This window comes from Callithrix jacchus, chromosome 9, assembly GCF_049354715.1.
Source record: "Callithrix jacchus isolate 240 chromosome 9, calJac240_pri, whole genome shotgun sequence".
Lineage (NCBI taxonomy): Eukaryota > Metazoa > Chordata > Mammalia > Primates > Cebidae > Callithrix > Callithrix jacchus.
The window spans coordinates 69,586,172-69,603,433 of record NC_133510.1 but is presented as its reverse complement, the minus strand read 5'-3'; the positions used below and the strand labels follow the sequence as shown (position 1 = coordinate 69,603,433).

Genomic DNA, 17,262 nt, shown 5'->3' with positions numbered 1-17,262 from the left:
CTTAGGATAATAGCGAGAACTCCTACAATGTAAACAATCATCTCTTTCTACAGTGCTGCTCATTTTATAGTTGCTCACTTAGCAGAACAAGATCTTTCCTTGCATAGAATGTGAATAACACTGGCTCCAAGCAAACGGCATTTACTAGTACTTATGTACCTAATAATACACTATCAGGCCTAAAAATGCTGAAGAAGTCTGAAATAGCAAGCGCCAGGGCTGACCTTCAGACTAAGCGGTAACTCCCAGATTCTAACCTACACATTAGTTGGTGGGAGTTTGGGCCAAATCACCTCTGAATTTGTGAACTGGGAGAATATCACTTGTCCTGCCCCACCTCACATGGGTGAAGTGAGATCAAGTAAGATAATAAATGAAAGCACTCTGTATCTGGTAAATTACCATATTAAATTCCCTAGAGACTTTATGAGGAATCAGTTCTTAATTCCATCTTCAGTGATGACCAGAGAAGATTTGACTAGTGCTTTATTATAAGTCTAAATACCCATTTATGTGTGTCTGAGCCTAGCACAAAGATGGTATCCAACTGTGGAAGATATGAGAGTAATGCTGCATAAAAAATGCAGCTAAATGAAACCTGGCAAGAGTTATAGAGGGAGAAAGGTAGACAAAAGGAAAAATTCCTGCTTCCATCTAGGAGTCCCTGAAAAGTAACCTCCTTCCCCATCCCATGCAATTGCAGAGGACAAAGCTCCCACATGCAGAAGGTTATTCCTGGCGACGTCAAGCTGTCTTCTACCTGACCTTGTGAACACAAACGATCAACAACACAGCTCTGAGAACCAATGTATAATAAATTACCCAAGTTAGGGATCTCCTGACCTGGAGCCTTCGCTTATTTACAAAATACACCCCCTACAGGAGCGTATAAAAAAATTACCAAGTTCTTAGGTTAAGTGGCCATTCTCCAAACCCTGTTTACACTAAAAGCACAATGGCTAACGTGCCCCAACTCTGTATGCTTGAAAGCTTTTTGCATCAGTGGCTGAAACCTGAGTTATCACGCAGACTTATCATCAAAGCACATTGATCAAGAACCTACTGTGTGAGCTATGACACCCTCACTTCTCACATCTACGTATCCACACCAGCTCTTTCCCTGCCCATGCTGAGAGCCTAAGAAAAGGTGATACATGATTGAGAGAACCACTTGGCATGCCAGGCATAGCAGTGGGGTCTCTAAATGCTTTTCCAATAAGAAACCACTTACCACATGCAATGTATTATGTGTGTATATGTATGTATCTATGTATTATTCTGTTCTCACACTACTAATAAAGACATACAAAAGACTGGCTAATTTATAAAGGAAAGAGGTTTAATTGACTCACAGTTTGGCAGGGTTGGGGAGGCCTCAGAAAACTTAACAATCATGGTGGAAGGGGAAGCAAACATATCCTTCTTCACATGGTAGCAGCAAGAAATGCAGAGTAAAAGGGGGGAAAGCCCCTTATAAAACCATCAGATCTCGTGAGAACTCACTATCATGAGAACATCATGAGGGTAACCACCTCCATGATTCAACTACCTCCAACTGGGTCCCACCCACACCACTTGGGGATTGTGGGAACTACAATTCAAGATGAGATTTGAGTGGGGACACAAACTGTATCAATCTATCTGAAGCTAGGTAGGTGTGCACAGGTAGATCCTACCATAACAAAACAAAACCAGCAAGCCTGATATCTTTGGTCCCTGTCTCACTTACCTCTCCTTGTCATTTTGTGCTGCCTAATAATTTAAACCTGCAAGAACTGGCTGAGGACAGCGGTTCATGCCTGTAATACCAGCACTCTGTTGGGAGGCTGCAGCAGGAGGATCACTTGAATCCAGGAGTTTGAGACCAATGTGGGCAACATAGTGAGACCTCGTCTCTATAAAAAACTAAAAATTAGCTGGGCATGGTCAGGCATGCCTGTTGTCCCAGCTACTTGGGAGGCATAAAATAAATAATAAAATAAAAAGAACATAAGACCTCTTTCAATGCCACCGGTTCAGTTCATAGCCAAAAATGAGGACTTTTTCCCCTGGCAAATAAATTGTACACCCTAAACATCCTCTAACCAAACCTCACATGCCTTCTCCTATCTCTGCAAGCAGTGAATTCACCTTCTCAAAGAAGGATAAGCTGTTAAACACCCAATAACAAATTCAAATTGTGGGTGAATGCAACCATGTAATGCTTGCCCAGTTAGATAAACATCAAACTCAGGAGTCTTACATAGATCAGGGAGAATGGAGGTAAACATGACAATTTAAAGATTGTTTATCAGCAAGTACAATAGTAAAATTAAACTGCATTAAAGGAGAGGAACATCAGAAAGGGTTAGAGAACATCAAAAGGTGAGAACATCACCTTTTCTTAGGCTCTCAGCATGGGCAGGGAAAGAGCTGGTGTGGATACGTAGATGTGAGAAGTGAGGGTGTCATAGCTCCACTCCAGCCTGGGCAACAGAGCAAGACTCTGTAAGTAAGAGATGGGGTGATAGTCCCTTCAAAGCGCTGGACCCCCTTCCATGGCCCTCACATTGAGGAGGTACAATTTAATTAATTAAGCTCTGGAAAATCAGGCTGTTCCACAGGAAGTACTGTTGAAGAAGTTGAAGGTGGGTATATATTTCCCTTTGCTATTGTCAGAATTATTTTCATGACTAAGGTCTCTTGGCCTAGCCCAAAAACTGAGCAAATGGTTGCCAACATTTGACACACAGGACCATTTCCTTTTCCGTTAATGGACCATTGGTTCCTGCATAGGGTAGCCTTGCCTTCACTAATGTTACACAATCCATTTACTTCCTCTACATTAGTGACTTAAAATGTACCTTGGGGAGATACTACAGAACAGCAAATATGGAACCAGGCCAACACTAGGATTGCAAATATATAAGAAAAGAGGTAGCATCTAGGGCAGAGTTTTAAAAAATAAAGCTGGCCAGGTGCGGTGGTTCATGCCTGTAGTCCCAGCTACTTGGGAGGCTGAGGCAGGAGAATCACTTGACCCCCGGAGGTAGAGGTTGCAGTGAGCTGAGATTGCACCACTCCACTCCAGCCTGGGCAACAGAGCAAGACTCTGTCTCAAAAAAAATAAAATAAAGCCTAGCAGGCATGTGTGAAAGCGGGTATGGGACCCATCCTCTGTCAATTTGCTGAGGCAGATGGGCCCTGCTGTGAGAGCTGCCCCCTCCTAGGAAAAAAGCCAGTAGGTTGCCTCCTCTCTCCACAGTTACATATTAAGCCTGCAACTGTTTACGTTCAATCTCAGATACATTCTGATCACCAGCTTCAGAGTTCGAGTGCAGGTGCCCTCAGTTAATCACCCCAGTTCACTCCAGAGTCACTTCCAGCAGTGAAGGATGTTCTAGGCAGTCAGCCAGCCAGAGGCAATTTTTTTTTTTAATCTGCACCAGTCTGGTCCCTAAAGACTTGTTTAAAAAGTTGTTTTTATTTTTTAAGTATAGTCACACACTACATAACGTTTTGCTCAACAATGGATCCCACCATATACAACGGTGGTCACATAAGATTATAATAACCATAGTTTTACTGTCCCCTTTCTGTTTAGATACATACTTACCATGTGTTACAACTACCTACAGTGTTCAGAACAGTAACAAGCTATACAGGTTTGTAGCCTAGGAGCAATGGGCTATACCACATAGCCTAGGTGTATAGTAGGCCCCACCATCCAGGTTTGTATCTAAGTGCACTCAGGTTCACACAACAATGAAATCATCTAATGAAGCATCTCTCAGAATGTATCCCAGTCATTATGCAACTCATGACTGTTAATAATATGATAATGACAAGACAACAGGCATAGGACAACTCTACAACTCCAGTTTGGACAAAGACTGAATGAGAAATGGAAATGAACTCCTGGTGGTGGTAAGGCTGGGATGGGTCCAGAGAGTAGGAAATGGAGATGAACAACAGTCAAGAAACTTTGAAGGAAATAATTTTTCTAATTTTTTGAGACAGGGTCTCACACTCTGTCACCCAGGCTGGAGTACAGTGGCACAATCTTGGCTCACTGCAACCTCCGCCTCCCTGGCTCAATTTTCTCACATCAGCCTCCTGAGTGGCCGAGACCACAGACATGCGCCACATCTGGCTAATTTTTGCATTTTTTTTTTTTTTTTAAAGACAGGGTTTCACCATATTGCCCACACTGGTCTCAAACTCCTGGGTGATCCACCAATCTCAGCCTCCCAAAGTGCTGGGATTACAGGCATGAGCTGCCACGCCCAGCCCCAGAAATGATTTTGTTTTCCTTTTTTTTTTTTGAGACACAGTTTTGCTCTTGTTCCCCAGGTTGGAGTGCAGTGGCACGATCTCAGCTCACCACCACCTCTGCCTCCGGGGTTCAAGCGATTCTCCTGCCTCAGCTTCCCAAGTAGCTAGAATTACAGGCATGCGCCACCATGCCTAGCTAATTTTGTATTTTTAGTAGAGACTGAGTTTCACCACATTGGTCAGGCTGGCTCTAACTCTCAACCTCAGGTGATCTGCCTGCCTCGGCCTTCCAAAGTGCTGGGATTACAGGTGTGAACCACTGTGCCTGGCCCCAGAAATGATTTTCTAAAAGGCATTGAAAGTTACATTCCAAGACAAGAAAACCAGCTTCAGGTTCATTTTTCAAGAGCTATTTACTTTTTTCCAAATATTATCCCAAATAGGTGTTTTACAGACAACTGTCAATATGAAGTCAAACATTCTATAGAAGAAAATCATTTTTATAGACATTAAGAATAATTTTAACAGAAAACAAAAGCTCACATCTATCTAGATGTGGCTATGTTCCATGGGAAAATTTCAGCATCCAAAGTGCAAAGAAAAAATGACTGTGGCTTTTCTTATCACATAAAAAATTGACCATCTTCCCTTATAGCCTACTCTTTATTGTTAGTTGGGATGCCAAAAAATGACTAGAAGTTGGGCTCCACTGAACAAGGTTGGGGGCATAGGGGTCAAGCATCAGAATGAATTCAATTTTAAAAGAAAAACTGGCTTTGACCCCAAATGAACCCAAAGTTCAGCCAGCAGCACATTCGAGATACAAGTTGTACTTTCACATTTACAAGGTTGTGCCACTCAACACTATTAAGAACTAATCACCCAAATCAAAGCTATGCATACTCCCATCAGTAGTTCTGCCCTCTGTGTAGCCCATTTTTATCAAAGCTCCATGTTATAGCTCAGTTCATAATGGGGAAGGAAAAATTCTGGTACTTAGAAGGAGGCATCCTAAATCCTCTGGTCTAATCCTTTCTTTGCCCCACCCTCCTACTTCCCACCTGAGACAAGCCAATCTTATCAGGTAGGATTTCTGTCATTGTCTAACAGAAATTAGTTCTAAAACTAGAGAAAGATCATTTGTTTCATGAGCAGTATTTGGCTTTAAGCCAAAGGGATAATAACCCCCTTCCCCAAAAAGAATCACAACAAATTCCATATTAACCTAACCCTTCTATCCCTGGAAAGATCTCTCATCTAAAAGCTCCCAACAATGACCAGCACAAGGTACTGATATGTGACTTGAGAAGAAGGGGAGACACAGAGTTTTAATAAAGCCTCATGCACAGTTACACTTGATTAAAAGCCTGGAGAACGCCAAAAGTATTAATGAGTACAGGAGGCTGTAGAGCAGAGAGTACAGGTGTGCCCTTTCTTATAGTTGGTCAATGCTGGGGAGTAATAGGTAGATGTGACTTCACTTGAGCATTGGAGAAGCAAAAAAGTTGCCTTGTCGTCCTAGGTTGGTGGCAGATTTGCTTTTGCTCCCAAATCTACAACAAAAAGAGAATAAACTGGAAAAGTAGTCTGTAAAAAAAGGTTGAATAAACAACTACAATATTACTTGATGTAACCCAGTAAAAGTAAGAAACCCTAGACATCTATTTTGCAAGGTACTCTTAGTCACCTACAATGAGAGAGGGGAAACAGTAAAGACTTTCAGAACCTTTTTAAAGAAGGAATCCTTATAGCTCCGTGTTCCCTTTTAAAATCTAGTTCCTAGCTAAAATCTAATTCAATTTTTCTTTCAATAAGCTTCAATGTAATAAGTCTAAGAGAGCAGTTGTTTATTTCCTAAGAAGGCCAATTCTGCATACCTGGGAGTGTTCTTGGTGAGGGTGGAACGAACTCTCTGTGACAGGGAACTAGATGAAGGAGTCTTCAGAAGCTGATGCTCAGGAGTGGTCACAGGTCCCAGTAAACTCACTTGAATCAAAGTTCAGATATATTTTTAAGAGAGGTGAGAGAAAAGAAGACATCTTTTTAGATGGCTAGTTTTAAACTGATTATCCACTGAAGCACTTAAGAGCTAAGGTTAGACACCTAGCAAAGTCCCAGAGATCATTTTTGTCATCATTTTGTAACACAGTAGTGTATCTTTTGAACTCAGTAAATAGCTGACACTTCTTGATTTACACCATTCTCTAACTCCGAACTTTGCAAATCTAATGTCTAAACATCTGAGTTTTAGCTATACTAGCAGAAGAAGCAATATGCTCCCTTAGAAGGAACTTGCAATAATGAAAGAATGGGTCTCCAACACCAGTGAGATTGGAGTGAAACCAGCCTATTCATATAACATTGTTGGTTAGCAATATAAATTGGCAAAAGCCTATAAGAAATTTAAGAAATCAAGTTGATAAAAATATATCAAGATACATAAAAATGTTCAATCCAGTTAATTCAGTGATTCCCATTCTTGGGAATTTATCATTAAGGAAAAAAAAGACATATACATATAGTATTGGCTATAGCATTACTTTCAATTATGAAAAATTGAAAAATAATGTGAATACCTACTAGAACATTTAAGTGAATCTTAAAAACGGTAACATTATATATGAGAAAAAGTTCTCACAGTATGCTAAGTTAAATAAGACTGAATTATATTTAAACTATTATATCTTTTTTTTTTTTTTGAGAAGGGGTCTCGCCTGTCACCAGACTGGAGTACAGTGGCGCAATCTCGGCTCACTGCAACTCTACCTCCTGGGATCAAGCAATTTTCCTGCCTCAGCCCCCCGAGTAGCTGGGATTACAGGCACACGCCACCATACCCAGCTAATTTTTGTATTTTTAGTAGAGATGGGGTTTCACCATGTTGGCCAGGATGGTCTCGACCCCCTGACCTTGTGATCTGCCTCCCAAAGTGCTGGGATTATAGGCGTGAGTTACCACGCCCAGCCTATTATATCTATATTTAAAGAACATATATCCATATGGGTAAAGGAGAACATGGAAAAGTGAAAAAAAATTAGGATGGTAGAATTACACAAATTTTCCTTTAATGTTAGAATTTTCACATAGCAAAGGCAGGACTAAAACTCATGAGGGTGTCAAGTCCCTGAAGAAGCACAGCTTGGGCCTTACCTTTAATATCTGGTGTCTGTGGCGTTGAAAAGGCGTTTGAGTTTTCAATGACATGTAGAGGGTCAATGTTCTCTTGTTCCACCATCATGAACTGACTCCAATACTCCAGGGGCAAGGAAAGCAGGCGCTCGACCACCTAAAAGCCAGCAAATCTGTTAGCAAACTTCCAAAGCTCAGGGCTTCTCAACTTGTTCTCATGTTATCACGTTATACAAGTTCACACATACATGTGCGTGTAACACACACACACGCACCTGCCTACCTTGGGTTGACGCTTGATGTCCTGTAACATTGTCACTGGGTCTGGATTGGGCACAGCATGGGCCACTATTGTAGGGCCAAAGACTTTAGCCAGATTGGCAACATCCATTTTAGTATGTGGACTCTGTGCCACTCTAAGCAAAAGAATATTAAATTAGATGTCTTGCTCCTTGCTTAAATGCAGACCAAAATATAAATTGTGTAAGAAAACAATTCACCCCGTGTACTCCCAAACACTCAACCCACACTATCTTCCCCTTGTAAAATAATTCTCTAACTCCCGGAACAAGTTTCTGCTGTACTCACCTCTGCATGTGAATCATGAGGAAAGCTAATGTGTCCCTGTTGGCCTGGGGCAGTTCACCAACAGCCTGGTACATGGCAGCTATGCTGTTGTCTTCATCTGCGATTTCTGTAATTGAAAAGAAAGCACCAAGAGGCCTAGACTCCTTTCCCTTGACAGCGGGCTTCCAAGTTATCGACCACAGTCTCCTCTATACAGTAAGCTTCTGAAACTCCTGATTAGTTCATGACTACATCAGACTCTAGTTTCATTAACAAGCGGGATACTGGCCAACAGCTCAATATTAGAAGTCAGAACTTTTAAAAAATCGGCCTTTGCAGTTAGGGAAAGCAACTGGCAGCAGACGTGCTAGGAAGACAGGCATACAATTGCAGTTACTACAATTACCAAGAAAGTATTCATTCGTAAACCATATTTAAGGGCCTACTATGTGTCAGGTACTGCTCTAAGTGCTGGGGATATAAAGCAGAAGTAAACAAAGCCCTTGCCTTGTGGAACCTACATTCTATTGGTGGAGTCAGTCAAAAAGCAAATACTTATCAGGTGGAGTGATACATAAATGAAGAAAACAAGGCAGGCCAGAAGCTAGAAAGAAACAGGAGCTGTTAATCTAGACAAGGTTGTCAGGAAAGGTGTTTCTGGGGACAAGGTATATGAAGAGAAATATGAAAGAAATAAAGGAGCAAACCATACAATACCTAATGTAAGTTGAGATAAAAAATGTGACAGCTTGGTATATTCCTTACAGAATAGGCTTGGTATATTCTAAGAACTGAAAAAGCTCCAGCCTAACTGGAGAGGGAACAAAGAAAGGAAGGCTATTGTGTGCAATAGGTAATGAGAAAGGAGAGAACAGGCAAGGATGACATGCACACAGTCACCCATCCATCAAACTACTTGAGTACCTACTATGTTTCAGGTATTGCACTAGGCAGGAACTAATAAAAAGAGTAAGAAGGCTGGGTGTGGTGGCTCACACCTGTAATCCCAGCACTTTGGGAGGCAGAGGCAGGCAGATCACCTGAGGTCAGGAGTTTGAGAACAGCCGGGCTAACATGGTGAAACCCCGTTTCTACTAAAACGACAAAAAATTAGGCGTGGTGGTGCATGCCTGTAATCCCAGCTACTAGGGAGGCTGAGGCAGAAGAATCACTCGAACCTGAGAGGCAGAAGTTGCAGTGAGCCGAGATCGGGCCATTGCACTCCAGCTTGGGCAACAAGAGTGAAACTCTGTCTCAAAAAAAAAAACAGTAAGAAAACTACTGCCATGGAGGAATTCATATTCAAGTACTACATCTGCCCTTACCTGCTGCTTCCATAAAGGCTTTGTTTAGGCGAAAGGTCAGAAGAGGTTCTTTGAGGTTTCTAAGAAAGTCTTTTAGAAGGCTACAGATAGCATGGATATCATCCACTTTGCTGAGGAGGGGTACAGTTTTCACTCTGAGGAATTTCTCTTTCAGCTCTTTTACTGTGCGGTCACAGCCAGAGATCCTATACAGGCCTGTCTGTTAACAAGATGACATTTTTATTTAAAAACCTCCTAATTAACACAAATAAATTCACCATCTCCTACAGTTGACTCTTACCTCTGTCAGACCTCTCTGCTCAATCTCATTTACACAATGCACAACAATGGAGGGGATCATTGGAGAGGTCTGGGACACAAAGTCTGCCAGCATTCCCTGGAAAAAAGAGCTTTAAATTATTATTCACACCACATAGACCAATAGATGAAGACCACATGCGAAGAACCATCTCCAATCTATTCTCAGACTGGGACATCATGTCTACTTTTAAATTCCTATTACCAAAGGCTATATTAAAACAGAGACTCTCAATTATTTTTCCTACCTCCACACCAGGACTGATTTATGATCATGTATATGACACTTTATTTCTTTTTCTTTTTCATATATACCACACTCATGTGAACAAGGAGTAAGACCACCAGTTATAACTACCTCCTTCTCATCCACTTAAGGGCAGCAGAAAACAAGCAATAGTGACGTTATAGGTACTTTAATTTAAACTAATTTATTACTCTAAACAGATTTTTAATTTTCTAACAGAAGAGAGCTGGCATAAGAGAAAAAACAATTTTATACTTTCATTACTCTCAGTAAAAAAAAATTATTTAATACATCTTATCACAATTGATCATGACACAAACCTACCTATAGGGAAGAACTTCATAATTCTACATTACAGTACAGAATATGTAGTAAAAAAAAAAAATGTACAGGGATGGATAAGAACTTGTAAGATTAGGGGAAAATAACATTTGATTTGCTGAGGGGTAGGCCGGTACATAATCAGCTTCAACCTCCCCAGCTCAAGCAAGAAGAGTTCAACCCAGCCTCCTAAGAAGCTGCGAACACAGGTGCACACTACTCACCCTGGCTAACTTATTTATTTACTCTTTGGAGAGATGGAGTCTTGTGTTATTGTCCAGGCTGGTCTCAAACTCTTGGGCTCAAGTGATTTTCCTGCCTCAGCCTCCAAAAGTATTAGGATTACAGGCATGAGCCACCATGCTCAGCAATAAATAATTTCTTAATGGATTTAGTCAGTTTAAACTGGTTAAATATTTGGAAATAAGCAACTTAATCTTGATACCCTATTACGGAGTATGTCTAACATAAGAGCAAGAATATTCACAGATAGAATTGTATGATAGCTGATACTTGCTTTAAAGTAATTCACTGGACAGTCAGGAGGAGGCAACAACACTACTGATAAATCAAGAACAGACATAAAGGCTGGGTGCGGGATTACAGATCACACCTGTAATCCCAACACTGGGAGGGTGAGGTAGGCGGATCATTTGAGGTCAGGAGTTTGAGAGCACATGGCAAAACCCCATCTCTACTAAAAACATAAAAAATTAGTTGAGCATGGTGGCTCATGCCTGTAGTCCCAGCCACTTGGGAGGCTGAGGCACAAGAATCACTTGAGCCCAGGAGACAGAGACTACAGTGAGCCAGGGTTGCAACACTTCACTCCAGCCTGGGCAACAGAGGGAAACTCTGTCTCCAAAAAAAAAAGACATTAAAAAAAGAATGGACACGGCCAGGCATGGTGCCTCATGCCTGCAATCACAGTACTTTGAAAGGCTGAGGTGGGTGGATCACTTGAGGTCAGAAGTTCAAGACCAGCATGGCCAACATGGTGAAACTTCATCTCTACTAAAATTACAACAAAAAAAATCAGCCAGGCATGGTGGTGGCTCATTTCTGTAATCCCAACTACTCAGGAAGCTAGGGTGAGAGAATCACTTGAGCCCAGAGGGGCAAAGGTTGCAGTGAGCTGAGGTCGTGCCACTGCACTCCAGCCTAGGCAATAAAGTGAGACTCTCTCAAAAAAAAAAAAAGAGAGAGAGAGAGTGGAAACTAGTTAGTAATCATGGAAGTCAAGTTGTAAGAACCAAGGATTAGTTATACTCATCTCTCTAGTTCTATATATGTCTAAAATTTTCCAAAATGGGATGAGGGGAAGGAAGGAAGAGGAAGAAAGGAGAAGCAGGGAAGAGGAAGAAGGAAAAGGGGGAGGGAAAAGAAGTTTGGTTTAGAAAGGACAGACAAACCCAAACATGACTCTTCTACAAGTAAATATTTTGCAATTCTATTCATTATTTGTGGAAAGAAATATATTTAGGATCGTTAATTTTCTTTTCTTTTCTTTTCTTTTCTTTTTTTTTTTTTTTGAGACAGACTCTCGCTCCATCACCAGGCTGGAATGCAGTGGTGCTATCTTGGCTCATTGCAATCTCTGCCTCCCAAGTTCAAGCAATTCTCCTGCCTCAGCCTCCTAAGTAGCTGGGATTACAGGCATGCGCCACCATGCCCAGCTAATTTTTCGTATTTTTAGTAGACGGAGTTTCACCATGTTGGCCAGGATGATCTTGATCTCTTAACCTCGTGATCAGCCGGCCTCTGCCTCCCAAAATGCTGGGATTACAGGTGTGAGCCACTGCCAGCCTGGGATCATTAATTTTAGAACAAAAACTGACACTAAGCCTTTGAAAGGCTAATAAAGAGGCCATAAAACGATGGCTCACATAAGTCATACCTCTCCAATCTTGACAGGTGTTCCTATCAGGGTAGGAATGCAGGGAAGGGGACAGCGGTCCCGACATTCTGGATGAGAGACCACACGACAGTCTCGACACTTCAGAGATAGTTTGCCAAATTTTATCCGCTTTCCACATGGAACACAGGACTCAGGTTTAATAACCTGGGATAACACAGGGCAAAAGGAACAGAGTGATATAAATTAGAAAATCATTAACATAATCAACTAAACTTTTTGTGTGTGTGTGACGGAGTCTCACTCTGTCACCTGGGCTGGAGTGCAGTGGCACAACCTTGGCTCACTACAACCCCTACCTCCCAGGTTCAAGCAATTCTCCTGCCTCAGCCTCCTGTATAGCTGAATTACAGGTGCCTGCCACTATGCCCAGCTAATTTTTTATATTTTTAGTAGAGATGGGGGTTTCTCCATGTTGGCCAGGCTGGTCTTGAACTCCCGACCTCATGATTTGCCCGCCTCAGCTTCCCAAAGTGCTGGGATTACAGGTGTGAGCCACCGTGCCCGGCCTCTTTGTTTTTTTTTTGAGATGGAGTTTTGCTCTTGTTGCCCAGGCTGGAGTGCAATGGTGCAATCTCGGCTCACCACAACCTCCACCTCCTGGATTCAAGCAATTCTCATGCCTCAGTCTTCTACGTAGCTGGGATTACAAGCATGCACCACCATACCTGGCTAATTTTCTTATTACTAGTAGAAACAGAGTTTCTCCATGTTGGTCAGACTCATCTGGAATTCCCAACCTCAGGTGATCTGCCCACCACAGCCTCCCAAAGTGCTGGGATTACAGGCATGAGCCACCACACTATAATCAACTAACATTTATTGAGCACTTAGTATGTGCTAAAAAACTTTCTAAGCTCTTTACATGTATTTACATATGTAATTCTCACAGTAATCCCAGAAGATAGGTTTTGTTTTCTTCATTTTAAGATGAGAAAACAGATGCAAAAAGAGGTTAAGTAATTTGTTTAAGGTCATCCAGCTGGAAGGCAGCAGTGTGTGGTAATGAAAAGAACTTATTTACAAGAAGCAGAAAACCTGGACGTTGGCAGGGCAGGGTGGCTCACATCCGCAATCCCAACACTTCGGGAGACTGAGGCTGGTGGATCACCACAGATCACCTGAGGTTAGGAGGTTGACATCAGGCTGGCCAACATGGTGAAACCCCATCTCTTCTAAAAATGCGAAAATTAGCCAGGTGTGGTGGTGGGCGCCTATAATCCCAGCTACTCAAGAGGCTGAGGCAGGAGAATCACTTGACCTAGGAGGTGGAGGTTGCCGTGGGCCGAAATTGTGCCACTGCACTCCAGCCTAGGCAACAGAGTGAGACTCTCTTTCAAAAAAAAAAAAAAGGGCAGGCATTGTGGCTTATATCTGTAATCACAGCACTTTGGGAGGCGCTGAGGCAGGCAGACTGCCTGAGCTCAGAAGTTCGAGACCAGCCTGGGCAACATGATGAAACTCCGTCTCTACTAAAATGCAGAAAATCAGCCAGGCATGGTGGCGTGCACCTGTAATCCCAGCTACTCAGGAGGCTAAGGCAGGAAAATCAGTCAAACCTGGGAGGTGGAGGTTGCAGTGAGCCGATATTGAGCCACTGCACTGCAGCCTGAGTGACAGAGCGAAACTCCATCTCAAAAAGAAAAGAAAAGAAAACCTTGATGCTAAATCTTTTACTTACTATCATGTGGCTCAAAAATGTCAATGAACTCCTCTAAGCCTCCATTACTTTGCTTGGATTTTTTTTTTTTAAGAGATGGAGTTTTACTCTGTCACCCAGGTTGGAGTACAGTGGCTCCATCTTGGCTCACTGCAACTTATGCCTCCCAGATTCAAGAGATTCTCCTGCCTCAGTCTCCTAAGTAGATGGGACTACAGGCACCCACCACCACGCCCGGCTAATTTTCTGCATTTTAGTAGAGATGAGGTTTCATCATGTTGCCCAGGCTGGTCTCAGGAGTTCCTGAGCTCAGGCAATCTGCCTGCCCCAGCTTCCCAAAGTAGTAGGATTACAGGCATGAGCCACCGCACCAGCCTGCTTGGATTTTTATAAGGACATCAAATGGTACAAAGGCAAAACATTTAAAAAATTTAGGTGCTATATTCAAGAAAAAATGTAAACATGTGTCACTAAAAAGTACTAACAAGGGGCCAGGCACAGTAGCTCATGCCTATAATCTCAGGACTTTGGGAGTTGAGGCAAGGGGATCACTTGAGCCCAAGAGTTTGAGACCAGCCTGGGCAACACAGCATGACCTGATCTCTATAAAAAATTTAAAAATTAAATTAGCTGGGCACAGTGGCGCATGCCTGTAATCCCAGCTACTCAGGAGGCTGAGGCAGGAGAATTGCCTGAACCCAGGAGGCAGAGGTTGCAGTGAGCCAAGATCGCGCCATTGCACTCCAGCCTGGGTAACAAGGGCGAAACTCCATCTCAAAAAAAAAAAAAAAAATTAGCCAGGCGTGGTGGCACACACCTGTATCCCCACTACTCAGGAGGCTGAGATGAGAGGACTGCTTGAGCCTGGGAGGTTAAGGCTGCAGTGAGGAAATCAAATGGTACACACCGCTGTACTCCAGCCTGGGTGAGAGTGAGACTCTGTCTCAAAAAAAAAAAAAAAAAAAGTACTAAGAATTGTTTCAGAAAAGTTGCTCTCTTTAATTTAGTATTACTCATAGAATGAAAAGAAACGTACCTCTGTAACCAATAGTTATTTTTGGAGAGTAAAATTGGAAAGAGGAAGGAAATTTGACATTTAACTTTATAACACTAAGGTATTTAACTTTATTCCTGGTATGTATTACTTTCACAGTTAAAAAATTAAAACATGCCTAAAACAAAAAGGAGCAATCACAGATTTACCGTCTTAGAGACAAAGTCATGCAGGCGCATCCCTCCATTATTCTGTGGTGTGCCCACATTGTCTGTCTCAGTTCTTGGCTCTAGTTGCCTGCTGTTCAGGGTGGAGTCACTGTTCCAAGGTTGTAAAGTACCTAGAAAACAAGCAACCGTAAGCTTTGTGTCTTAGGTCTTTTGCTCCTTCTAAATTTTAGTTCCAATTTTAATGGGGAGATAGACAGTAATCTGTCGTCATAGCCAAAAGTGAATGCCAATGGCTATGTAATACAAAAGTTTTGGGCTGGGCGCAGTGGGTCATGCCTGTAATTCCAGCACTTTGGGAGGCCAAGGCGGGTGGATGACGAGGTCAGGAGATTAAGACTATCCTGGCCAACATGCTGAAACACCGTTATCTACTAAAATACAAAAAATTAGCCAGGCAACGTGGTGACCTGGCTACCTGACTACACCTGTAGTCCCAGCTACTCAGGAGGCTGAGGCAGGGAATCCTTTGGACCCGGGCAGCGGAGGTTGCAAGGAGCCAATATTGGACCACTACACTCCAGCCTGGCGACAGAGCAAGACTCTGCTCTGCCTCAAAAAATAAAAATAAAAATAAATTTGGCTGGTGCGGTGGCTCACAGCTATAATCCCAGCACTTTGAGAGGCCGAGATGGGCAGATCATGAGGTAAGGAGATCCAGATCATCCTGGCTAACATGGTGAAACCCTGTCTCTACTAAAACACAAAAAATTAAGCAGGCATGGTGATACACGCCTAGAATCCCAGCTATTCGAGAGGCTGAGGCAGGGGAATTGCTTGAACCCGGGAGGCAGAAATTGCAGTGAGCTGAGATCGTGACACTGCATCCAGCCTGGGCAACAGAGAAAGACTGTCTCAAAAAAAAAAAAAAAAAAAAAAAAGTTTCAAGAAAAACTAGTTATAGAAGCGGGCTAACAATCCAAAGGTAAAGCATGACACAAACAGTTCTCTGGTCCAAAACTACCCGCTACACCTAATCCCTGCCTCAGGAGGATTCTAAGAAACCAACTCTCCAAAATTTTACTAGTTATTTTACACAGGCCAGTTTAGTCACAAATTCAATGGACCTGTTTTCCTTTGGCTCTTGGTCCAACATGGCACAGTCTCAATAGTGGACACAGCTTCGATGGGCCCGCCATCATTGGGAACAGTCACTGTAGTTTTTGCAACTATGGATTCATTCCCCTGCAACAAAAGTAGTAATGAGGGAAAGACAAAGAATCTAACTTAACCTCCACTATAGGGTATTTTGGAGCAGGTAAAAAATTCCTTAGTCTTAGTCAAAACTTAAGGCCCCAGTCTGAAACTTTTTTTTTTTTTTTTGAGACAGAGTCTCACTCTATCACCTAGGCTGGAGCACAGTGGCGCAATCTTGGCTCACTGCAACCTCCACCTCCCAAGTTCAAGCGATTCTCCTGCCTCTGCCTCAGCCTCAGCCTCCCGGGTTGCTGGGATTACAAGCGCGTGCTACCACATCTGACTGATTTTTGTATTTTTAGTAGAGATGGGGTTTCACCGTGTTGGCCAGGCTGGTCTCAAACTCCTGACCTCAGTGATCTGCCCGCCTCAGCCTCCCAAAGTGCTGGGATTATAGGCATGAGTCACTGCACCCGATCTGAAACATTCTTATGTTAAAATCTCATGCTTGGCTGGGTCTGGTGGCTCATGCCTGTAATCCCAGCATTTTGGGAGGTAGAGGCAAGAAGATCACTTGAGCCCATCCTGGGCAGCAAGAAGAGACTCCAGCTCTACTTTAAAAAATAAAAATAGGCTGGGCACAGTGGGTCACATCTGTAATCCCAGCACTTTGGGAGGCTGAGGCAGACAGATCATGAGGTCAGGAGTTCAAGACCAGCCTAACCAATATGGTGAAACCCTGTCTCTACTAAAAATACAAAAATTAGTCAGGCATAGTGGCATGTGCCTGTAGTCCCAGCTATTCGGGAGGCTGAAGCAGGAGAATCGCTTGAACCTGAGAGGCAGAGGTTGCAGTGAGCCAAGATAGCACCACTGCACTTCAGCCTGGGTGACAGAGTGAGACTCTCAAAAATAAATAATCAAATAATAAAAATAAAAAAATCTCATACTTAACAAGATAAACATAGGTTATGGGGGCATATATTCAAACAACCAAGACTCACTCTGACAGTTGTTTACTTAATCAGAGTAATTCCATTCATATGGATAAGGATCCTGCTGCATAGAAAAACTTTAACCAAAGACTTGGCTTATGCTAGGCTGGGTGTGGTGGCTCATGCCTGAAATCTCAGCACTTTGGGAGGCTGGAGCGGATAACCTGAGGTCAGGAGTTAGAGAACAGCCTGAC

The 17,262-nt window shown here is 42.7% G+C and overlaps 1 protein-coding gene across 10 annotated transcripts in view; it reads right to left on the bottom strand.

Annotated features, from left to right (window-relative positions):
• Positions 1-4,652: 4,652 nt before the first annotated feature.
• RACGAP1 (Rac GTPase activating protein 1) overlaps positions 4,653-17,262 on the bottom strand; it is a 36,599-nt gene continuing 23,989 nt past the window's right edge. For all 10 annotated transcript variants that reach the window (XM_035256838.3, XM_035256832.3, XM_035256836.3 and 7 more), the window contains 10 exons: positions 16,004-16,121; positions 14,919-15,049; positions 12,038-12,202; positions 9,556-9,651; positions 9,276-9,474; positions 7,972-8,077; positions 7,667-7,799; positions 7,405-7,540; positions 6,132-6,240; positions 4,653-5,807 (listed from right to left, as the gene is read on the bottom strand). In XM_035256838.3, coding sequence (XP_035112729.1) covers positions 5,732-5,807; positions 6,132-6,240; positions 7,405-7,540; positions 7,667-7,799; positions 7,972-8,077; positions 9,276-9,474; positions 9,556-9,651; positions 12,038-12,202; positions 14,919-15,049; positions 16,004-16,121 — 1,269 coding nt within the window. In that variant the 3' untranslated portion in view covers positions 4,653-5,731. The remainder of the gene's footprint in view (positions 5,808-6,131; positions 6,241-7,404; positions 7,541-7,666; positions 7,800-7,971; positions 8,078-9,275; positions 9,475-9,555; positions 9,652-12,037; positions 12,203-14,918; positions 15,050-16,003; positions 16,122-17,262) is intronic.